This window comes from Salmo trutta, chromosome 27 (assembly GCF_901001165.1).
Source record: "Salmo trutta chromosome 27, fSalTru1.1, whole genome shotgun sequence".
NCBI lineage: Eukaryota > Metazoa > Chordata > Actinopteri > Salmoniformes > Salmonidae > Salmo > Salmo trutta.
In genome coordinates this window covers 1,899,910-1,923,946 of record NC_042983.1, presented here as the reverse complement: position 1 = coordinate 1,923,946, position 24,037 = coordinate 1,899,910, and the positions used below count along the sequence as shown (strand labels likewise).

The 24,037-nt window shown below is 44.2% G+C and overlaps 1 protein-coding gene across 2 annotated transcripts in view; it reads right to left on the bottom strand.

The window, feature by feature from the left end:
• Window positions 1-23,677, bottom strand: part of znrf3 (zinc and ring finger 3) — a 111,307-nt gene extending 87,630 nt beyond the window's left edge. The window contains exon 1 of one of the 2 annotated variants that reach the window (XM_029716296.1): window positions 23,044-23,677. In XM_029716296.1, the coding sequence (XP_029572156.1) occupies window positions 23,044-23,274 (231 nt within the window). In that variant the 5' untranslated portion in view covers window positions 23,275-23,677. The remainder of the gene's footprint in view (window positions 1-23,043) is intronic. The other variant, XM_029716295.1, reaches the window with a different exon arrangement.
• Window positions 23,678-24,037: the final 360 nt, after the last annotated feature.

Sequence of the window (24,037 nt, the reverse complement as noted above, 5' to 3'; positions counted from 1 at the left end):
AACCTTAATCCAACTGTGCCTTTGTCTTCCGATCTCTGTCACGTCCTCGAGAGCACGTTCTCCACCCTTCGCCGCCAGAAGCCTTGCCTGCGCAGCACAATGAGCCAGAAAAGGCTGACAAACCTTACCGTTATGCACATTCACTGTGAAACTTTTCATATGGTATTGTTTCGTATCGAGTATCGTGATACTAAACCTGGTATCGAAGTCAAAAATCTGGAATCGTGACAACACTTGGCTGCAGTGATACGGTTACCGAATCTTGTCCTATTCTTAGACTATTCACCACTTTAGGGATTGTATTTAATTGGTAGTCTGCATAGATGGATGTTATGCTTTATTATAAAGGTGATTTTCCCCCTCAATTTTCTCTTTCTTTTCAGTCAGCACCCCCTACTCAAAACTTCATCCCGCGGCTATGCATAGACCCCCACTGAGTGGCCAGGTTGGCCATGCCTCTTATCTCTTCAAACAGCGTCCCATTGGCTCACAGTCAAAGACCATGTCCTGTTAATCCAATCCAACAGTTGTCTGGTCTGGTCCCTCTGAAAGTGACCTCTGACTGAACAAAAAGGTTGCCTCCCAAATGGCACCCTATTCCCTAGTGCACTCCTTTGGACCAGGGCCCATAGGGTATAGGGTCCTTTTTGGTACATACCCACTAAGTGGCTGAGCACTAGACTAGCCTAGTGGCTGAGGAATCTCCAGGCTCCACATACCGGCTCCCGGATATCCTTTAGTTAAGGAGGCCCCTAAGCTAGCACCATGCATTCGCTTAGCTAGGGCAAGTAAGTGAAGTATCCTAGACACCGGTGATGCTTAAAAGGCTTTCGAGGTGACATCAGTGTCCCTGTGAGTCATGTAAGTCGCCACTAGCATGACAGACTAGACTATTGAAGCAAGACTATGGAAACCAATCCATTTCACTGCTCCTAGATCTTTGAAGCACTGTGTGTGTGTGTGTGTGTGTGTGTGTGTGTGTGTGTGTGTGTGTGTGTGTGTGTGTTCCCCTGGGCTAAGTGTGCAGTTGCTCCTGCTGTAAGCCCCTGGATCTCAGTCTGCTCTGTGAATGGCTTTTGTTGTGCACGCACGCACGCGCACACACACACACACACACACACACACACACACACACACACACACACACACACACACACACACACACACACACACACACACACACACACACACACACACACACACACACACACACAGAGGATGAGGGAGCTCAGGTTGCTCGAGCTCTCCTCTCCCCTCCTTCTGTTATTGGCCTCACCATTGTGTCTAATTATTCCAGTAAACATTGACACAGCATGTGTGGTCTCCCATCTCTCTGAATCCACCCGCTCCAGCCCAGAGAGAACAGACAATGTGTGTGTGTGTTCTGACATCATCTTCATCTTGTTGTTTCAATCAGCAAGAGAGAGAGAGAAAAAAACAAGAAAATGTCTTTACCAATGTAAGCTGTTAAATACATACACAGTCAGAGAAAACAAAAGCGATAAGAAAGAAAATTAGGGATTTTTTCGAGCTGTTGCCATGGGCAATTATCATAACTCCACACATAACTCCAGAAAAGAGTCATTACGACCAACGTATGTTCGCACCAGTCCAGTAACTCACCACTCACTAAATCCTCCGGAGTCTGACCTAAATACGCTACATGTGGTTTAATACCCTGGCTATAGGGGCCAGACAGAGGTAGAATTAGGCCTACTTTAGCCTGCTTAAAGCCCCTGAAATTGTTTTAACGTAACTGACGTAACTGTGGAATTCATTCAAAACCAATCAAACACTACCATAAAACATACTCTCGCTGACCCCACTGTTAAAACCCTCATTGACCCCATTGTTTTATCACACCTGGACTACTGCAACGCCATTCCCTTCGAACTTAAACACATTCAAAATTCAGCTGCACGTGACCTCACACACACATGCACGCGCACACACACACACACACACACACACACACAGACACAGACACAGACACACACACACACACACACACACACACACACACACACACGACTTTGGGACCACATCACCTCCACGCCCACCCTCATCAAACTCCACGGTCTCCCAGTTCAATACAGGTTTATCTTCAAACTGCTCTTGCTCACCTACAAAGCACTCAATGGATTGGCCTCCGCATACCTCACTGACCTCCTGCGCCCCTATACTCCGACCTGTTCACTGCACTCCTCTGACACTGTGCTCCTCACCATCCCTCACACCAGGCTCCACTCCATGGGAGACCGTGCTTTTTAACAGTGCAGCCCCCCAACTCTGAAACTCCCTCCCTCTCCATGTCAGAACCTCAAAATCCATACACATATTCAAGTCCACATTAGACACACCTCTTCACACAAGTGTACCCGGACTCTCTGTTGTCTTAGCTTTTATCCCGTGTAGTTCACTTCCCTGGTTAGTCTGTCCTAATGTTTAGTGTACTTGAATATACTTACTTATTTTTAAATGTAGGATTTTATAGCTTTTTATACTGCTGTTTATCTTGTGTATGCAAAGTGACTTTGGGTGTCTTGAATAGCGCTTAAAAGAAGAAAAAAAGAAAAAATAATAATATATATATATATATATGTATGTATTATTATTATTATACATGAACACAGCCACATTGTTAGGCATGGGCATGCAGATGAGGACAAATCTCTGAAGGTATTGATGCAGAATCTGTTGGTATGGTGTTTGGCCCTCACCTACCTACTCATGGGCCTTACGCTAGACGTCAGCGCTGCCCTGAAGTTACCCTACCCAGCGCCTAGCCTCAGACCCCACCTAGCAACCAGCTTCAGGTGGTAACAAGAAGGGAAGGACGGGGGCTGACTTGCATTGTTGCATTGGTGTTACTCACTGTCAATGTCGCTGTGTAGCGCTGCATTGGTGTCACTGTGGATGTTGCTGTTGTGGTGCTGTATTCAATTTCACTGTGGATGCTGCTGTGTAGTTTCGTCCTGTCAATTTGTTTATCTAACCGCAGCATGCCGTGCACTGAGCCATTTAGGGTGGATGTGATGTCACAGAACTTGGGTTGACAAGGCCAGCATTAGAGAGCCGTCTGTCACATCGATGGTTGACGCGCTGTTTGACTGTTCCAGTTATAAGACCTGATGTTGACGATGTCTCTGACTAAACAATCTCAAATTGAGTCCAAAATGGCACCCTATGCCCAATGGGCCCTGGTAAGAAGTAGTGCACAATATAGGGAATAGTGTGCCATTTTGAACGTAGCCACAGTCTCTCTCCGGCTATCGAAATTATGAAAACTGTCTGTCTCTCAGTCAAGACAACAACATCCGGTTCATGGACTCTGTATTCGGTGCATCTGGGGTTGAAAAAGACATGAAGCCGAGGAGCGCAGCACAAGGCATCTTTAGGACCTCGTCACGTAAAGATCCTTTCAATAAAAAGCCAAATCAGAACATGACACATCATTGGAGAAAGACCGAAATGGCAGAGAGAGAGCGAGAGAGAGAGCGAGATCCTTAAAAGTCTCGGTGAGGCCAGTGTCCAAATCTCAGGACCGCTTTCTGGCAACGTTTATTCGGGAATGCTCTGTTGCGGAATGTGTGTTGCCTCAGGAGCAACTATTTGACTTGTGTCACATGCCTGTGGGACGGGTATGACGGATGTGTTCTCTCTCTCCTCTCTTTTCTCTTTTGTCCTCCCTTTCCTTTGTCATCGCTCTCTCTCTCTCTCTCTTTTCCTCTTTCTCCCATCCTCTGAAAAATTACACTGGTCACAAGGATTCCAGACGTGGACTTCTCTGATAGAAACAAAAACTAGTGATGCGATTATAGAGAGAGGGTTTGATGGATGGCATGGAGGTAGACAGAGACACGATTGAACTGCTGTAATTGCCATGACCTTTCCTTCCGTACGTACGCTGTGCTCCAGGTGTGGACGTAGAGACCGAGAAGATTAACATGTTCTTACGCAGGTCAAAGTCATACTCAGTTATTTGGAGATTCAAGCACTAGATGGTCATTTTATAACCAAGTGCCACGCTCTACAAACTGTGACAAAGGCAGTAGGCATATTCTTCAATAGCAACAACCCGTATTGGCCCGTATTGAGAAAGCCTCTCAATCGGAGTAGGAGTGCTGATCTAGGATCAGTTTAGACTTTTACTTCATAATGAATAAGGCTATATGGACAGCGAGGACCTGATCCTAGATCAGCTCTCCTCCTGAGACGCTATGTGAATACAGGCCCGGGACACAAAGGTTAAAAAGAAATCTTGAACTCTGTGAACTCTAAATCAATACAAGCAGAGAAGCGTCACTGCTCAGTAACAACAAAGGGACAGAGAGGCACTATCTGGAAACCAAAAGAAAAGCTTCAAAACACACACACACACACACACACACACACACACACACACACACACACACACACACACAGGGTGTTATTCCAGTGCATTAATTAATTGAAGCCACCTGGTGTCCCAGATCTACATCAGTAGATCACCCTGACTAGAGGGGAACAATGAAAAAAGCAGTGGAACTGGCTTCAAGGCCCATAGTTGAGTTCGAGGGCTACAAAGTGACTATGGGGCCTGGTCAAAAGCAATGCACTATATAGGGAATAGGGTGCCATTTGGGAGGCATTCTTTCCTTCAGCGTGAGCTTCCAGCTGTCATGGGAGCTGTCAATGAGTTATCTGTCTGATGATCTTGGCGGCATTTTGAAAGCATCTGCAGTCACACATGCACATGCCTGTTCTGACACACACACACACAGACACACAGACACAGACACACACACACACACACACACACACACAGACACACACACACACACACACACAACACACACACACACTGCGACCATTTAGTCGCATTTTGCGACCATTTGACTTGGCTGTGCAAGTAAAAAAAAATTATATTGGTCACGTCGGTGCGAGCTGCACATTCTACATGGTCACCTCAACAACAAAAAATGGCATATTTTATGAAGGCTAAAACCCTTATGATTTGGTCAAACCGTAAAGTACGATTTTGTAATGAAAGTGGCTGCCTGCCCCTGTACCTGTTTGGCTGGGGCCTGCTGCTGTTAGAGCGAGCCAATCTCTCCCTCCTTTCCTGGGGGAAAAAAATGCTTGAGGAGAAAAAAAACGGTTGTGATTGTATAACATTTTAAAGTCCAATTGCCGGGAGAACACAGCTATTCCTGTTGTCACAGTATCCTGTGGGAGAGAGGAGGTTATCAGCTTTCTGTAGGTATACTTTTTATTTCTCAACTCTAAATTTTGAGCACAATAGCAACTATTTTACAAACAAGATATTTGATATGGCTTTGAGATAAGGAGCGAGCGAAATGCGCATTGGCCATTGCGAGTGCAGAGACCTTATTGGGCGGTAGGCTACAACTGCACAAAAAATGGGATATTAAATAGACTGTTAAATGAATATATGGCTCCTTCTCCGTGGCCGACGAAGCCGCGTCCTCGGGGCATGCGCAGACCAGCTGGCAGGTGTGTTTACGGACATATTCAATCGCTGCCTATCCCAGTCTGCTGTCCCCACATGCTTCAAGATGGCCACTATTGTTCCTGTACCCAAGAAGGCAAAGATAACGGAAATGACTACCGCCCAATAGCACTCACTTCTGTCATCATGAAGTGCTTTGAGAGACTAGTCAAGGATCATATCACCTCCACCTTACCTGTCACCCTAGACCCACTTCAGTTTGCATACCAACCCAACAGGTCCACAGACCATGCAATCGCCATCACACTGCACACTGCCCTATCCCATCTGGACAAGAGGAATACCTATGTAAAAATGCTGTTCATTGACTATAGCTCAGCATTCAACACCATAGTACCCTCCAAGCTCATCATTAAGCTTGAGGCCCTGGGTCTCAACCCTGCCCTGTGCAATTGGGTCCTGGACTTTGAAGGGCCGCCCCCAGGAGGTGAAGGTAGGAAACAACATCTCCACTTCGCTGATCGTCAACACTGGGGCCCCACAAGGGTGCCTGCTCAGCCCCCTCCTGTACTCCCTGTTCACCCATGACTGCATGGCCATGCACGCCTCCAACTCAATCATCAAGTTTGCAGACGACACAACAGTAGTGTGCTTGATTACCAACAACGCCGAGGCAGCCTACAGGGAAGAGGTGAGGGCACTCGGAGTGTGGTGTCAGGAAAACAACTTCTCACTCAACGTCAACAAAACAAAGGAGATGGTCATGGACTTCAGGAAACAGCAGATGGAGCACCCCCCTATCCACATCGACTGGACACCAGTTGAGAAGTTTGAAAGTTTAACCTCTTGTCGTTCGCCTAGGATAGGGGGCGCTACAGCGATTTTTGGAAAAAATTCATGCCCATTTTAAACGGCCTCCTACTCAAACTCAGAAGCTAGGATATGCATATAATTAATACATGTGGATAGAAAACACCCTAAAGTTTCTAAAACTGTTTGAATGGTGTCTGTGAGTATAACAGAACTCATATGGCAGTCAAAACCCCGAGACCGATCGTAACAGGAAGCGGAATTCTGAATTGCGGACTCAACTTCATCAGTTTGCCTGTAAATCACACAGTGAGCAATGGTTCATTGAGCACTTCCTATTGCTTCCACTAGATGTCCCCAGTCTTTACAAAGTGATTTGAGCCTTCTACTGTGAAAACTGAATGAATGAGACGCAGTGGAACGTGGTCACACGGAGAGGGCCATCACCATTATGACGCCGGCGCCCCTGGCTACCCTCCCCTTTCGAAACGTTTTGAAACACAATGCAATCGTCCCCCTTGAATCTTATTGGAGCTCTGGTTGAAAAAGGCCCTAAAGATTTATGTTATACAACGTTTGACATGTTTGAACGAACCTAAATAAAAAAAAATGAATTTTTTCGAAAGTGGAGTCCCGCGCACGACGGAACTTTTGGTGCAGCCTTCAGAACGCGCTAACAAGAACAAGCTATTGGAACATAAAGGATTAACTTTTTCGAACTAAAATACATTTGTTGTGGACCTGGGATTGCTAGAAGTGCTTTCTGATGAAGATAATCAAAGGTAAGGGATTATTGACAATAGTATACAAGACTAGATTTGATATGCGATTGTTCCAAGATGGCGCTGACCTGTAACGGTAGCCTATTTTCTGAGTATCGCATCCCCTTTTATCGCAAAGTGTGATTACCCAGTAAAGTTATTTTTAAATCTGGCATTACAGGTGCTTTCAAGAGATATTCATCTATAAATCTTAGAATGACAATATTACATTTTAAAAATGTTTTCGAATAGTAATTTAGTAAATTGTAGCGCTGTTTCACCGGATGCATTTGAGGGAAAATAGTTAGTCAACGTTATGCGCCGATGTAAAATGCTGTTTTTATATATAAATATGAACTTTATCGAACAAAAGAATGCATGTATTGTGTAACATGATGTCCTAGGGGTGTCATCTGATGAAGATTGTCAAAGGTTAGTGCTGCATTTAGCTGTTTTTTGGTTATTTGTGATGCATGTGGTTGGTCGGAATATGGCTATGTGGCTACTTTTACGATATACTCCTCTAACATAATCTAATGTTTTGCTTCTGCTGTAAAGCCTTTTTGAAATCGGACAACGTGGTTCGATTCAGGAGAGGTGTATCTATAAAACGATATAACATAGTCCTATATTTAAAAAAATAAAATAATTACATTTCGTTATGCTAATTGAGATAGGATTTTTCGCTGGATGTCCGTCCCGAGCCCGACAAGGGGTTAAATTGTCTCAGCCTACACATCACCTACAAACTGAAATGGTCCACCCACACAGACAGTGTGGTGAAGAAGGCGCAACAGCGCCTCTTCAACCTCAGGAGGCTGAAGACATTTGGCTTGTCACCTAAAACCCTCATAAACTTTTACAGATGCACAATTGAGGACATCCGGTCGGCTGTATCACCGCCCTCAACCGCAAGGCTCTCCAGAGGGTGGTGCGGTCTGCACAACGCATCACCGGGGGCAAACTACCTGCCCTCCAGGACACCTACAGCACCAGATGTCACTGGAAGGACAAAAAGATCATCAAGGACAACAACCACCCGAGCCACTGCCTGTTCACCTCGCTACCATCCAGAAGGCGAGGTCAGTACAGGTGCATCAAAGCTGGGACCGAGAGACTGAAAAACAGCTTCTATCTCAAGGTCATAAGACTGTTAAACAGCCATCACCAACACAGAGAGGCTGCTGCTACATACAGACTCAAATCATTGGCCACTTTAATAAATGAATCACTAGTCACTAAATAATGCCACTTTAATAATGTTTACATATCTTACATTACTCATCTCATATGTATTTACTGTATCTTATACCATCTATTGCATCTTGCCTATGCCGCTCAGTCATCGCTCATCCATTTATTTATATGTACATATTCTTATTCCATCCCTTTAGATGTGTGTATTAAGTAGTTGTTGTGAAATTGTTAGATTACTTGTTAGATATTACTGCACTGTCACACCTAGAAGCACAAGCATTTCACTACACTAGCATTAACATCTGCTAACCATGTGTATGTGACAAATAAAATTTGATTTGATAGCAGTGGGTATTATATTTGGAGTTAGTGAACTAGCTAATAATGTGTTTTGAATTTCCACTTCCACTTACTTAGCCCCAAATAAATTAGCCTATGATAAATGATGAATAAATGATGATGATGATGAATAAATTAGCCTATGATTTCTAATTAGCCTATTATTTTACATAAAGATGCAGGCAAATTCATCTCTTCTAAAAGAAAATATATATATTCTGGAGCCTTATTTTAACAGTAAAATATAACAGCCTAATTGTCAACACAAAATGCACGACAATCAATGGATTAGGTTGCACATTAAAATATTTTGAATCATAACATGAAAAGATGAAAACGTATTTCTTCAATACCATCTCAGTAGTGTTTTGCACTTTGTAGCCCTTCACACTCGTACCCCTATACGAGTTGAAAATGGCAGATTTGGACACTGATAAGTGCCTAAACTGGAACACAGTAGCTGTACAGTAATATGCTATAAATGACATCAGAGCACAGGGTCTCAGCTTCACAGCTCTGTATGGGTTTTGACTGACAGCCATTTTGAACTTGAGCCCCGTTTCTCGACAAGAAGTTGCACCCGTCCCTCCCACTATGTTTAGTTGTCTACGTGAGGTAAATGTTGTAAATTAAGAGGACTCAGTGTATTTTGAAAGATGTGACGTTGAGGATTAGAATAAATAGCGCTTTGATGTCATACAAGCAAGACAAACACCCGGGAGTTAAAATGTGCACTTTACATTTCCATACCATAAAACCCGTGCAAAATACAGTGTCAATGTTTATGATCACTATGTTTCATGTACAGTTACAAGATGACATGGTGTTATACCCTGGGTTGTCCCGAACAGAATTAGCCTGTTGTATTGAGAAGAAAACCTCCGTTCTATGTGCGCCAAAATTACGATCGGCTTCTCTGAATTACCTTGTGAAAACACTAAGGTCGCATGTTTCTAATTTAGCTAGTCGTGTTGCCAATAGAACAGCTTTCAAATGACGCCCACCTGAACCAGATTGCGATTTATAATGGGCTCTTTTTGGATTGTGTAAACAACAACATTAATTGTGTGTGATGGCGAGGATGCGGAGCTGAGTTTATTTAAGTCATCAAAGCGCATTGAAATGACTTAGGAACTGTGCACACTTTGGGGAAGTGTGTGTCCACTTGGAGACACCAGTTAGTCCTCTCACTCAAACCCCCTTGTCATGTTGCACCTACCCCAAATTTTATAAGAATATTCTAATCATGTTACTGAACGTATCCAGAGTGTTTTCAGATTGTTAACAACAAATGTGGTGAAAAGTACAGTAAATGTAAAATGCACATAAAATAAACATATTTGGATTCAGTCTTGTGTCTGGTGAACTGTTGTGTCCTCGCCTTTAGTCTAATAATTTTCCCGTAATCTCCAAACCGTTCCCTTTTCATTGCTACCATGGGTATGCATTTCATATTTCTTCTGTAAGAAACCTTTCAATATAGCCCTATCCATATATGGGCGCCCGAGTTGCGCAGCGGTCTAAGGCACTGCATCTCAGCGCAAGAGGCATCACTACTATATCATAACCACCATCGATAAAAGACAGTACTGTGCAGCCATCTTCATCGACCTGGCCAAGGCTTTCAACTCTGTCAATCACCGCATTCTTATCGGTAGATTCAATAGCCTTGGTTTCTCAAATGACTGCCTCGCCTGGTTCACCAACTACTTCTCAGATAGAGTGTGTCAAATCAGAGGTTCTGTTGTCCAGACCTTTGGCAGTCTCTATGGGGGTGCCACAGGGTTCAATTCTCAGGCCGACTCTTTTCTCTGTATATATCAATGATGTGGCTCTTGCTGCTGGTGATTCTCTGATCCACCTCTACGCAGACGACACCATTCTGTATACATCTGGCCCTTCTTCGGACACTGTGTTAACAAACCTCCAGACGAGCTTTAACGCCATACAACACTCCTTCTGTGGCCTCCAACGGCTTTAAAATGGCAGTAAAACTAAATGCATGCTCTTCAACCGATTGCTGCCCACAGCCGCCCGCCCAACTAGCATCACTACTCTGTACGGTTCTGACTTAGAATATGTGGACAACTACAAATGTCTGGTTAGACTGTAAACTCTCCTTCCAGACTCACATTAAGCATCTCCAATCCATAATTAAAACTAGAATCGGCTTCCTATTTCGTAACAAAGCCTCCTTCACTCATGCTGCCAAACATACCCTTGTAAACTGACTATCCTACCGATCCTTGACTTCGGCAATGTCATTTACAAGATATCCTCCAACAATCTACTCAGCAAATTGGATGTAGTCTATCATAGTGCCATCCGTTTTGTCACCAAAGCCCCATATACTACCCACCACTGCGACCTGTATGCTCTATTTGGCTAGCCCTCGCTACATATTCGTCGCCAAACCCACTGGCTCCAGGTCATCTATAAGTCTTTGCTAGGTAAAGCCCCGCCTTATCTCAGCTCACTGGTCACCATAGCAACACCCACCCGTAGCACACGCTCCAGCAGGTATATTTCACTGGTCATCCCCAAAGCCAACACCACCAAAAATCACAGAAGCTGGAGACTCAAGCATCAGCTGTCAGAGCAGCTTACCGATCACCGTACCTGTACACAGCCCATCTGTAAATAGCACACCCAACTACCTCATCCCCATATTGTTATTTTTATTTATTTTGCACCCCAGTATCTCTACTTGCACATCATCATCTGCACATCTATCACTCCAGTGTTAATGCTAAATTGTAATTATTTCGCCTCTATGGCCTATTTATTGCCTTACCTCCCTAATCTTACTACATTTGCACACACTGTACATAGATTTTTCTATTGTGTTATTGACTGTACGTTTGTTTATCCCATGTGTAACTCTGTGTTGTTGTTTTTGTCGCACTGCTTTGCTTTATCTTGGCCAGGTCGCAGTTGTAAATGAGAACTTGTTCTCAACTGGCCTACTTGGTTAAATAAAGGTGAAAAAATATATATATATATTTTCAACTACAGTCCCTGGTTTGAATCCAGGCTGCATCACATCCGGCCATGATTGGGAGTCCCATAGGGCAGAGCACAATTGGCCCAGCTTCGTCCAGGTTTGGCCGGGGTAGGCCGTTATTGTAAATAAGAATTTGTTCTTAACTGACTTGCCTAGTTAAATAAAGGTTAAATAAAAATACTATAAAAAAAATAGGCAAATTCCCACAAGTGTAAAGGGTTAATAAAGCACTGTGAATGACTTTATAAGATGACTCATTCTTTCTATTGCTTGACACCACAAAAAAAATTGGTGACACCAAATCATGGGCTGGTGCCACCAACTGAAAAACTTAGTGACACCAGTGCCACCAGGGGAAAATGTTAGTCTGGAGCCCTGCACATGCAAACACAAACACAGGCAGCCAAACACACACACACACACCAGGCAGGCCCTGTATAAACTTTACAAAGAACAGAGTCAACTGTGTTCCACCTGTTGTGTACTTTAGGAACGCCCAGTGGATTAGCCTGTTGAATAAGATAAAAACTCCCATCCAAGATCATCAGTCCAGCTCACCAGAGCTTCTCCAGTCCACAGCCCAGCGAGCCAATGTTCTAAAACACTAACTAAACTTTAGACATTTGAATCAAGTTCCTTACAGAGAACATCTAGGATTAAATCTACCCCTCCCTCCTCCGCCTACAGGGTGTCTGTAACTATGTTGGGCCTCAAACAAAATCTCACTGTTCACCAAAAGTATTTTTCCTTCCACTTGAGCAGGCAGCAGGTAGAGAGGGAACACCTCCACCTTTATTTGTAGGGGAGTGGAACAGAGCAAAGCGTAAGGATTTAGCCCCAGGTCTGACATTACATCATCGCGGGGTTTCTCAGCGGAGCGGTGTATCAGGGACCGGAATTATTCACTGAACCCTTTGAAGAACTCAGCCTGGCCCTGCCTCTCCCTCCCGCTCTCTTTCTTCTTCCTCTCTCGCTCTATCACCATGTGTCTCTCTCTCTCTCTGCCTCTCTCTCTCTCTCTGTCGCTGTCCCTCTCTCTTGTCCCTCTCTCTGCCTCTCTGTGTCGCTCTCTTTCTCTCCGCCTCTGCCTCAGAGCGGCAGGTCCTTTGATGCTAGTACTGTGAGCACGTTGCTGCCTCCCCGCCCGATACTATCTGCTCAGACGGCACATTCATGTGGTTTATCTATGCAGCACAGCCAGACTGCAGTAGCCTTTCACCCTCCCATCCTTCCCTGCCAACCACAGGCCCTTCCCTGTTCAGGGTCCAAAACTGGAAAGGTAGGTAGCCAGGCAGGGCAGGGCAGAAAAGCAGGCATGCAAGCAGGGCAGGGCACGGAGGTAGGTCAGGCAGCAGCATGGCTTTGATATGGTGTAGTGTAATCCTGTGTATTTGTGGGGGGGGCAGGAATCACACACACAATCAAGGGAACTACTTTTCCAGATGAGTAGACCCATTTCTCACTCCCAAGATCTGGGACACGTCACTTACATGAGTTCTGGGAAGATGAGGAAGGGGAGGAAGGAGATGGGGGACCAGAGATGATACATCTTCCTCCTGTACTCAGGGGAGACGACTGACTACGACGGCACTTCACCAGGGAAACAAATGAAGCTCCCAGCCAACCCAGTCTGGTCCAACCAGCCGGTCCCAATTCATCATACCTCAGGCCCCATTGTCGAACAGCCTCCTTGGTTGGCTGGGTCCTCCTCATTACTGGAACCGCCACCACCACCATCCCAGAAAATATCCTCCTGTCTGGGGGGGCACCAAGAGGGGGGATGGCTGGTGGAGGCCAGGGCTTCCACCTCCACCAAATAATCCCAGCCAAGCTATTTGTCCCCATAGGGCAGCCTTGTAAAATGACCCTTATACCACAGTTGTGTAAGAGTCCAAAAGAGGAAACGATGGCGGAGAGAGAGAAATGGCCAGGTTGTGACAGAGGATGTGTCAGCTTTTATGGTTTGTGCAGACCCTAATAACACCGATATGATACCTTAGTCTCGGGACAGATGGAGGCACAAAACCAATAATGCCTTCCACTGAGTAATAACAATATAATGCTAATAAGCCTGGAACACGGAAATGGCATCAAGGGACTTCCATTAGCCAAACTGGCTTACTATAATAAACCGGTATGAAAGAGCAGGGAACAATAGATATGGGATTTGATGATTATGAAACTAATAATTAATTCTCCTTACAATGAAGCACAGTGAGTCGAGGTTTATATAGATCAAAGGAAAGCAGTGGTAAAAACCTCTGAAAGACCTAAGAGGCTGATGTAATTTATGTAACGATGTACACAAAGAGAGACCTTTGAACACCGTGAGAGTGAGACAGATTTGTGATAAGGCTTCTCCTCTCATGACAGCGTGAGCAAACCAGGTTAACGGGCGCTAAGTGTGTGCGTGTGCGCACAATCCGAGCCTGTACGTACGTGCTTGTGTGGAGCCAGCCAGCCAGAGTGCAGAGGACTGAAAGGGACTCCAGGCCATGCAGCTAGCTAGCTACCCAGCTACCTTCCACAGTCAGTTCACAGTCCCAGAGTCTATCAGTCTATCTATCGGTGTATAGAAGCACAACAAAAGGGGGGCTGGACTGGTGTTATAGACCTCCCTCCAGTAGTCACCACATTCCTGACCAACAACAAAGCCTACCTCTGCTCTGCCTGGACCCGCCATGGAGAGAGAGCATTGTCATCTCCCTCCTAACCCCAACTCTAGCCCCCCTCGTAGCCCCACAGCCTTTGTTTTCTAGCTAGGCCCTCTGTGTCAGGGGATAGAAATGTAGGCTGACTGAGGCCGGATGCAGCCAAGTGATGGACTGGCCCTTGCAGCACGACAGTCATCAAAGAGGGGAACGATGACCATGATGGGGGCTTTTCAGAAGTTAATGCAACCCAGTCTCAGTCCCCTCAGTGTGGTTCTGACTCAACGACAGAGAGCGCTGCCTGCTAATCTCTCAGAGGGGAGCATCAAAGCCTCTCTCCCGCTCTCCGTCTCTCACTCAGCCCAGTGGAAAGTAACCTAGCTGTTGGGGCCACCAGAACTAACACGCACTTGGTACACACACAGAACGGGGGGGGGTGGGGGGGGGGAGAGAAGCAAGAGGCAGAACAGGTCAGAACAGGTCCGTGAAAACAGGAGACAGATAAAGTCAGTGTGTCGGCAGGTGGAAGACAGGGGGAGAGGTATGAGGGGGTTGAGCTGTTGGTCTGATTTAGAATGTCATACAACGCCTCCGACATCCATCAGCCCACGGTGCTTTGTGGCAGGCCGTGATGCAACAACGTACAGATTAGTGATAGGGAGTTGTGTTTCGTGACATACCGGTACACGTTTGTTGTGAAGGGAAGAGGCAAGCATTAGGGCCTGGTTTCCTCGTCTGTGTGTCAAAGGAGGAGTAGACGGCAGGGGAAGAAGAAAGCAAACGAGTGAGAGAGAGAGAGAGAGAGAGAGAGAGAGAGAGAGAGAGAGAGAGAGAGAGAAAGAGAGAGAGAGAGAGAGAGAGAGAGAGAGAGAGAGAAACTATTCTGTTCTATTCCGAAAAATACAAACGCAACCTCAAATGACTTTGGCTGGGACTTAAAAGCGGAGCCGGGTGGCGGTTAAAGAGACGATAGCACTTAAAATACAGCTGCCACCGCGAAACCAATAAATGGAGAAAGTAGGCGAGCAGGGCACTTATAACCTTTTAAACCCTACAGCTATATAGTGCTAGCTGCTTGTGTACTGCTTGTGTACTGCTTCTGTTGCTTGGCGGCAGGCGAGGCGGGCGGCGCTGGGAGGGGTCCTGTTCCGGGTACCTCCCGTCCTTTCTGGGCTTTGCCCATTATGGCCTCCTCTCTTGGGGTTTCCAGCCTGTGGTCGAGAAAGAGCGAGCGAGAGAAAGCAGCGCTGCCTGGATCCCTCAACCACACCAAGCTCTCATTATAGTCTAAATGCAGCGGAACATAACTCCTGCCTGGCCCGCTCGCTTTCTCTGAGCTGAGAGGAGGCATAGGCTTCAGTATATGGGTTTGGGATCCTCGTTTTCTAACTTTGTTGGTATGTGCAATGCGCAGGCTTTTATGAAAGTTACCAGTCAGATAAAGCTACTGTATAGACTATCCACTTCCAAGGAAATGACTCAATGTCAAAATATCAACATTTGATGCAGGTTATGGGTGGACTTCAAAAAGGTGACAGGTTGAGACAGCGAGTGAGACAAAGAGCCTCAGAGTCTCTGCTGGCTTTCTTCTGTCACTCTATTTCACAGGAGATTTGAGTCATTCCAAGGATGGAAGTGAGACAAAAGCCACATTCTGGTTCTGGTTTGAGTTCCATCTGGGACTGACAGATGCTGCCACAACTCTGTCCCTGCCTTGGTCCCTGCCTGCTCCTCTGTCCCTGCCTGCTCCTCTAGCATGCTGTGGACAGCATAGCCCTGCTGCAGGGAAATCAGACGCAGATGTGTGCTCTGCTCTGCTCAGGCCATGAGATGAGATGCAGGCAGCTTCCTTTGCCGGGCTAAAGGAACAGACAGCTTGGCCCGGGGAGAGACAATGTGGAGACAATAGGAGATATGATGAACAGATGCCTTCATTTTAACCTACTCAGAACCAAGCAGAGGCTAAATAATTAGGGAAAACCAATGCATTGTAAGATGTGTTATAAGCATATTTGAGCAATTATAATACTTTATCACTTCATAATAAAAAAAGTGTCATGCCACTGCATTTACTGATTGATATACAACCGATGTAAAAAAGGGCAACATAAGCGTTGCTATGGAGGCGGATTGTCGTAACTCTATGTGCATCCCATAATAAATGTGTATCCCAAACCAGGAAGTAGTATCAGTAGCTCCTACCCCCATGCAGATCAGGTTTAAGTCCCAAATGGCACCCTATTCCCTATATAGTGCACTACTTTTGACCAGAGCCCTATGGGTCCAGGTCCAAATTAGTGCAGTAAATAGGGAATAGGGTGACATTTGGGATGCAGACCAGATGGTGATGACTGATGGGGATACCCTCCAACTGTGTAAATATCGGTTGGCATCGTGATGGTGAATCTGAGCTCACTGTCGCCCGGATCGTCCACCTGGGTGAATCAGGCGGGGGTGGCGGTGTGGTCCCGCCATCATGGCCCTGTGTCATGGTCTTTACCGATGAGATGACACACTGCCTGTTGTTTACAGCAAGGTTTGGAGTTAAACACCATCACATTCACATTCACACACTGCCTCTTGTAATAGGGTTCAAAGTTAGTGGATTCCAAAATTATTCACACCCTTGATAAAGACGAGGAGAAATTACTATATAAAATAAATAATTCAAATACTGAGCTATATTTATATTGTATGCTAAAATACAAATTGGGAATTTATACTAATACAATTGCGAAGAGAAAGAGATGTTGTTTAAAACTTCTTGGTGACGGGGCAGTATTCGGAAATTCAGATGAATAACGTGCCCACATTAAACTGCCTGCTACTCGAGCCCAGAAGGTAGGATATGCATATTATTAGTAGATTTGGATAGAAAACACTCTGAAGTTTCTAAAACTGTTTGAATGATGTCTGTGAGTATAACAGAACTCATATGGCAGGCAAAAACCTGAGAAAAAAATCCAACCAGGAAGTGGTTTGTAGTTTTTCAAGTGATTGCCTATCCAAACTACAGTGTCTGTGGGGTAATTTTGCACTTCCTAAGGCTTCCACTACATGTCAACAGTCTTTAGAACTTTGTTTCTCATGCTTCTACTGTTACTGGGGAGAGAATAAGAGCTGACTCAACCAATGGACTGCCTGAGACCAATGAGTTGTTTACTGCGCGGTCACGCAGGTGCGCCCACGCAGGTGCGCCGTTCCTTCTTTTTCCTCTGTAATGAAAACACTATTGTCCGGTTGGAATATTATCTAATATTTATGATAAAAAGACCCTAAGGATTGATTGTAAACATTGTTTGACATGTTTCTACGAACGGTAATGGAACTTTTTGACTTTTCGTCTCGGGTTTTGCGCTCGCGCATTATGCCTTTGGAATAGTGATCTGAACGTGCGAACAAAACGGAGGTATTTGGACCTAAATATGGAGTTTATCGAAAGAAAAAAAAGCATTTCTTGTGGGAGTCCTGGGAGTACATTCCGACAAAGATCAGCAAAGGTAAGTGAAGATTTATAATGCTGTTTCTGAGTTTTGTTGACTCCAGAACTTGGCGGGTAACTGTATAGCTTGCTTTGATGGCTGAGCTCTGTACTCAGAATATTGAACAATGTGCTTTCGCCGTAAAGCTATTTTGAAATCTGACACAGCGGTTGCATTAAGGAGAAGTGTATCTATAATTCTTTCAATAACTGTTGTAAATTTGATCAACGTTTATGATGAGTATTTTTGTGAATTGATGTGCTCATTCACCGGAAGTTTTGGGAAGCAAAGCATTTTCTGAACATCACGTGCCAATGTAAAATGGGGGTTGTGGATATAAATATGAACTTTATCAAACAAAACATACATGTATTGTGTAACATTGAGTCCTGGGAGTGTCATCTGATGAAGATCGTCAAAGGTTAGTAATACATTTTTGCTGTATTTCTGGTTTTTGTGATGCCTCTCCTTGCTTGGAAAATGGCTGTGTGGTTTTTCTTGTCTCGGCGCTGTCCTAACACAATCTAATGTTATGCTTTCGCCGTAAAGCCTTTTGGAAATTGGACAATGTGGTTGGATTAACAAGTAGGATAGCGTACTGTACCTATTAAGCCCACTTCGATCTTTTGATTTAATGTTTCAACCAATGAATCTGTCTGTTATTATTCTAAGCCAAAAGCCAATCCGATGTTTTACTATCAAGTTATGTGCAAGTTCCCACTTGTGGACAATTTGAAAGCGGCAAAAAAACTTGTGTTGAGGCGACCTAAGACAAACGTGTTTTCCAGATATTTTGTGTACCTTCTCAGATAAGTGATCATACTTTATGTACAATTAAGGGAGGAATGTACTGATATGCACATGATAGCATATTTTATGTGCATTAATGACTATTTCTTGCAAAAAAAATCTGGGGTTTTCATGCTAGTCACAGTCACACAGTAGCAACATAACTTGGTGAACTGCAACACGATAATAGATTTCAGGCATTAACAGCTTACATTTTGAAATGCCTTTTGTCTTATTTAACTCTTAAATGAACCTTGCATTATTATGCATAGATTACATTTTTGTAAATTTGACATTTCTCAGGTGGGCTTAAAGGGTACAGTAGCACAAAAAGCACTCCCTCTATATAGAATGTAAACAGCAATAAAGAAACATTGTTCAATATGATAAATACTAAATTTGCATAATATTGTAGAATATAGTGTATATTTATACCCCAAACCATTGGTTTTCAAATATGTTATGAGTAGACGTTGCTATTCTGTCTTTTTAACAATAAATCCCTGTTGTTCCAAAAGCCCAGTATGCTCCTATTAAGACGAGTTTGCAGTGACACACACAGGGACAGTGTGTTGATAGCCGTAATATTCAATGATCATGAGCATAATAGTTTTTTGTTCAGATTTAAGTTGATTAAAACACAAAAACTACAGTTAGGCATATTATGGATTTAGCCATGGTGTCAATTAGAATCCTGTACTGTCTCCAAGACGTCTGGAGTGGAGAGTTGGAAAATTACAATATAGTGTAGCTCAGTACTGGTATTTTTTCTATACAGTCTTTTTTGTTCATCTTTATCAAGAGGGTCAATAATTTCACTGTATAATTTCACTGTAAATGGTGCCACAGTCAAACCCACACAATGTATTCATTGACAATGAAGACAGCCGTCACAAATTACTAAAAACTGCAAAGACAAAACATGAAGTGACAATAATGTATGCATGTTGTATTATATCTAAGGCTGTGGCTACAGTAGACCCATTCTTTATTTTCTTCCACAACACATCACACCAGTTGAACTTGAGGCCGGCAATTTGTATTTATCAGTGGAGGCTGCTGCGGGGAGGACGGCTCATAATAAAGGCTGGAATGGTATGGTTTCCATGTGGTTGATACCATTCCATTGACTCCATTCCAGGCATTACTATGAGCTGACCTCCCCTCAGCAGCGTCCACTGGTATTATATTCAGTGTTCTAAAATCTACATTCTATGTTCTAATTCTACGTTCCACATTCTAACGGCAGGTAGTCCGTCACAGGGTAGATGGGGAGGGGTCCGGCTCCACCTGCAGAGAGAATACCCCATATAATTTCACTCCCTGACTGAGGGTGATTTAAAGAGACATTGATACCTCCCTATTATGTAGTCAAATTGTAGGCAATCAGGGACCTGGGACCTGGGAACTGGCCTGGCTGGGAGGGAGGGAGGGAGGGAGGGAGGGAGGGAGGGAGGGAGGGAGGGAGGGAGGGAGGGAGGGAGGGAGGGAGGGAGAAAGAGAGAGGGAGGGATAAGCTGATCGTTCTGGACTCTGGCGTCTCATCCACATCAAGTCATCTCACTTTCCCCTTAACGGCGCAGAGCAAATAGAAAATTGACTTAACTTATTATTTTTGGCCCCCGCCACTCATGGGGCAGAGCTCAGGGGGTGTTCGCTTTGGGGAGCAGGAGAGTAAGGTGGAGAGCACAGTGGTTATTGAACCACTTTGCTCAGGAACCATGCCAAGCCCCCCCAGTCCTAACACCAACCACTACCTACTGAGGTCTGGAGACCACTGTACATAAGAGGTAGAGCAAACCCCCAGGGGCCAAACAGCTGGGACTGACTGAGGCCTGCCTTCCTAACCTGGCCGACTCGGCCCTGTAAACCACCTCTCAGACGGTGCCAAGTAAAGGCCTCCATTCACACTGACTGGGAGAATGCTGAAACAAAGACAGCCAACAGCGGCGAAGTGGAGTGGCTAAAGAGAGAGGGCAGTGTGGGAAATACATGGAGGGGACTAGTGATTTGGGGGTGAAAGCTATAATCCCTTATTGATGCCACTTGTTAAATCCACAAAAAATCAGTGTAGATGAAGGGGAGGAGACAGGTTAACGAAGGATTTTTAAATTGAGACATGAATTGTGTATGTGTGACATTCATTCGGGGTATGGTAGTAGGTGCCAGGCGCACCGGTTTGTGTCAAGTACTGCAACGCTGCTGGGTTTTTCACGCTCAACAGTTTCCCGTGTGTATAAAGAATGGTCAACCACCCAAAGAACATCCAGCCAATGTGACACAACTGGGGGAAGCATTGGAGTCAACATTGGCCAGCATCCCTGTGGAACGCTTTCAATACCTTGTAGAGCCCATGCCAAGGAATTGAGGCTGTTCTGAGGGCAAAAAAAGTGTGTGTGTGGGGGGGGGGGGGGGGGGGGGGGGGCGTACAACTCAATATTAGGAAGTTATTCCTAATGTTTGGTTTACTCAGTGTATTGAATCATGAGAATTACAATACATATCGGCACCTAAGTATCATGATAATATAGTATTGTGAGGTCCGTGGCCATTCCCAGCCTAGAGGGGATAATAGTGAAAGTATTTTGGTATGGTTATAGCAAGTCTTACAATTCATTATAACTAGGACTGGGATGATAGTATTGTGATACTCATTAGTATCAAGGAAACAGAACACAAAGCGGGTTTAACGTCAACAGGAAAACAATCCTAATGTTGGAAACAAACATCATTATGTTGCCATTCAACGTCACATTTTATAGATTTTACAAGCTGTAGCAAACAATATTTTACATACAGCAGGTTTTTAAAAGACCAATACTGGTATCTTCACAACCCTAATTAAAATTGCATCATAATGAATTATACCTGTGGGTACAAAGTAATCATTACAGAAACATAATAAGGTCTGATGCATACACAAGGTAGCATGCATGAGCACCTACCCAGTTTCATTGCACAAGGCTTACTAAGGCATAATAGCAAGGCCTCTATGGTTTGAAATGCCATTACTTTAACGATTCAAAAATGCAGTCTTAAGGTTGCCATCTCTCTTAGTCAATCATTCACAAAACACATAAACAACCATTAGCAACTACTGAAACAGAACCAGTTCGGACATGGTGATTCTGTCCTTCTGTACTGGACAAAATGTCCCTCCTCTTTACAAAGAAGGACAAAGAATACAAGCTGCCACACAGTGGTCATTATGTTAGCAAAGAAATGAAAACCTAAATAGACGTTTTCAATGCAAAGTTGAGGTCCCACATTTCTGTGTGGTTAGCAAGCCAAGCCAAAATGCCAACAAATGCTATATGTGTAGAAACATGATCCACAATGTGCTACTTTCATAGCAAAATATGACAAATTGTTGTTATTTTTATGAAAACACACTTGTGAGTACACACACACACACACACACACACACACAATTCATTCAAGTTCTCTTCAGGAAAGTGTATTCTTTGTGGCTCCGTAATGTAATCTTACTGCATGAGTTAGAAAGCAGTAATAAATGAGTTACAGACATCACTATAGATTCCTGCAACAATCCTAACAAGACCTGGATAAGGTATGTCATATATGAAGAGTAACGTGCAAACACCTCACACTGCTACTTCATTAAACATGTAGGTTAGCCCACTAATAGTCATAATTGGAGTCATCTTTGAAATTAGACCCTTTCTAGCTAATCACGGTCATGTGTAGGTTACTGTAGCAGTGCAAACCACTACTAGGCTGAGATAGTTCTCCAAATCATGACTGATAGTAATAGACCATACCAAAACGAAGTAACAAGCTGGTACAATTAAAATATATGGGGTAGTTTGTTCAATTGTTATGTTGTTACAAAATATCCACACACAATCACTTAACTTCAAAGAAATTGTCTGTGTGAAAGATTGATAATGTATCTTCGCACCGTGGCGGTACAGTAGTTAGGAGGTTTAGTTATATTGGTTGAACTAAGAATATAAAAATAAGTCAATAATGAAAACAAACAACCATCCATAATTGGAAACGAAATGACCTATAGGCGTACTGCTGAATCAAATCATTAGACGTTATTTGACAAAACGTTTCTTGATTAGTTCCAGACAATCTCCTATTTGATGGAACTGTGACCAGCCATCTATCAGTTGTAACTCTGATCCAAGTTATGATGAACAACTTCTATGATTTTCCTGGGAACGTTTACAAGTGTAATAACCATGCTAATCCGTGGGGGAAAAAAAGGTTATTGAATGTATATGCCATGGCAGATTCTGGGTGAATCTGAGCTTTTATCCCGAAAAGAACCTGCAATGTACATGTGAAGGAGTTCCAAAAGATAGAAGCCATCTTGTAATCACATTTGGTAGCAATAGGACGCTAGTACCATCCTCACACACAACACACACAGTGCAACTCAACCCCCCCCCCCCCTCCTCCTGCTTCGATAAAGTTTTAGAGTAGAGTAGCAAAGTAGAATGAACGCCCAGGCTCTACTGATAAGCAAACAGAGCCGTAGCAACATATTGTATATGTCCTTCCCACAACTTAACTGAGTTGTACATACTTGCACGATCTCGCCCTCCGCGCTGATAGTGGCTCCTGCCTTTGAGAATCGTCCTTGCAACCCCGTCGTGTATGTAGTATAATCTCCATTTGGACTTGACTCAAACAGCACTACTTCCACAAAAGCCGTATCCTTGGCGAAAACCGTTCCAAGAGAAGTGGTGACCACGAAGATCACCAAGACCACCGAATCGGCTACACACTCTAACCTTCTCCTTGGTAAAATCATCATCTTGCCGGTTGGATATGCGCCGATCGGAACATAATTTCCAAGCGTGATTAGGTGATGGTGCTGAAATTCTGGGAATCGAATCTGAAGCGAGATCGATGCGTCAAAAGAGCGCCGTGTTTTCGCAATTGTGCAACGAAAGCTGTGCGTTGGCCGAGAGTGTTTATTTCACCATTGCAGCCTTGTCAATTACGTTGCCTGCTTGCTCTCGCTCTCTCTCTCTCTCTCTCTCTTTCTCTCTCTCTCTCTTTCTCACTCCCTCTCTCTCCAGCTCTACAAAGCGGATCTCCTTTGATCTCCAAACACGTGATTGTTTTAGTTTTTTTCCCGTGGAAAAGGGTTATCCCCACCCACCAATTTTCCTGACCCTCTACTTTCCACTCCCCGCGTTCGAGTGCCAGCATTCTGTTAAGGACGCACGACGCATTCATCGTTAACACTTCATATTTAGGAGCCTTATAGGTCGACAAAGTATGCCTCGAATTGAAGCCAGACATTTTATCAAACGTGATCCGTTTGAGTCGACATAGCCTAATCGAGGTTTAGTTTGGCTATGGACGAGAGATTTAACAGCCAACGTGGTTAAAATGTTCATAAACACTGTCTTTTAGAAGGGGTCATTCGCTCAGGGTTGAAGCCCTTGAAGATAGGAACGACCTTAAAATAATCATTACCCTCTTCAAAACAATTCATTATTTAACCCGGCTAATTTTTCAATTTCATTTCTGATATATCTGTGTCACTAGGCATTAATGGTAACTTGTTA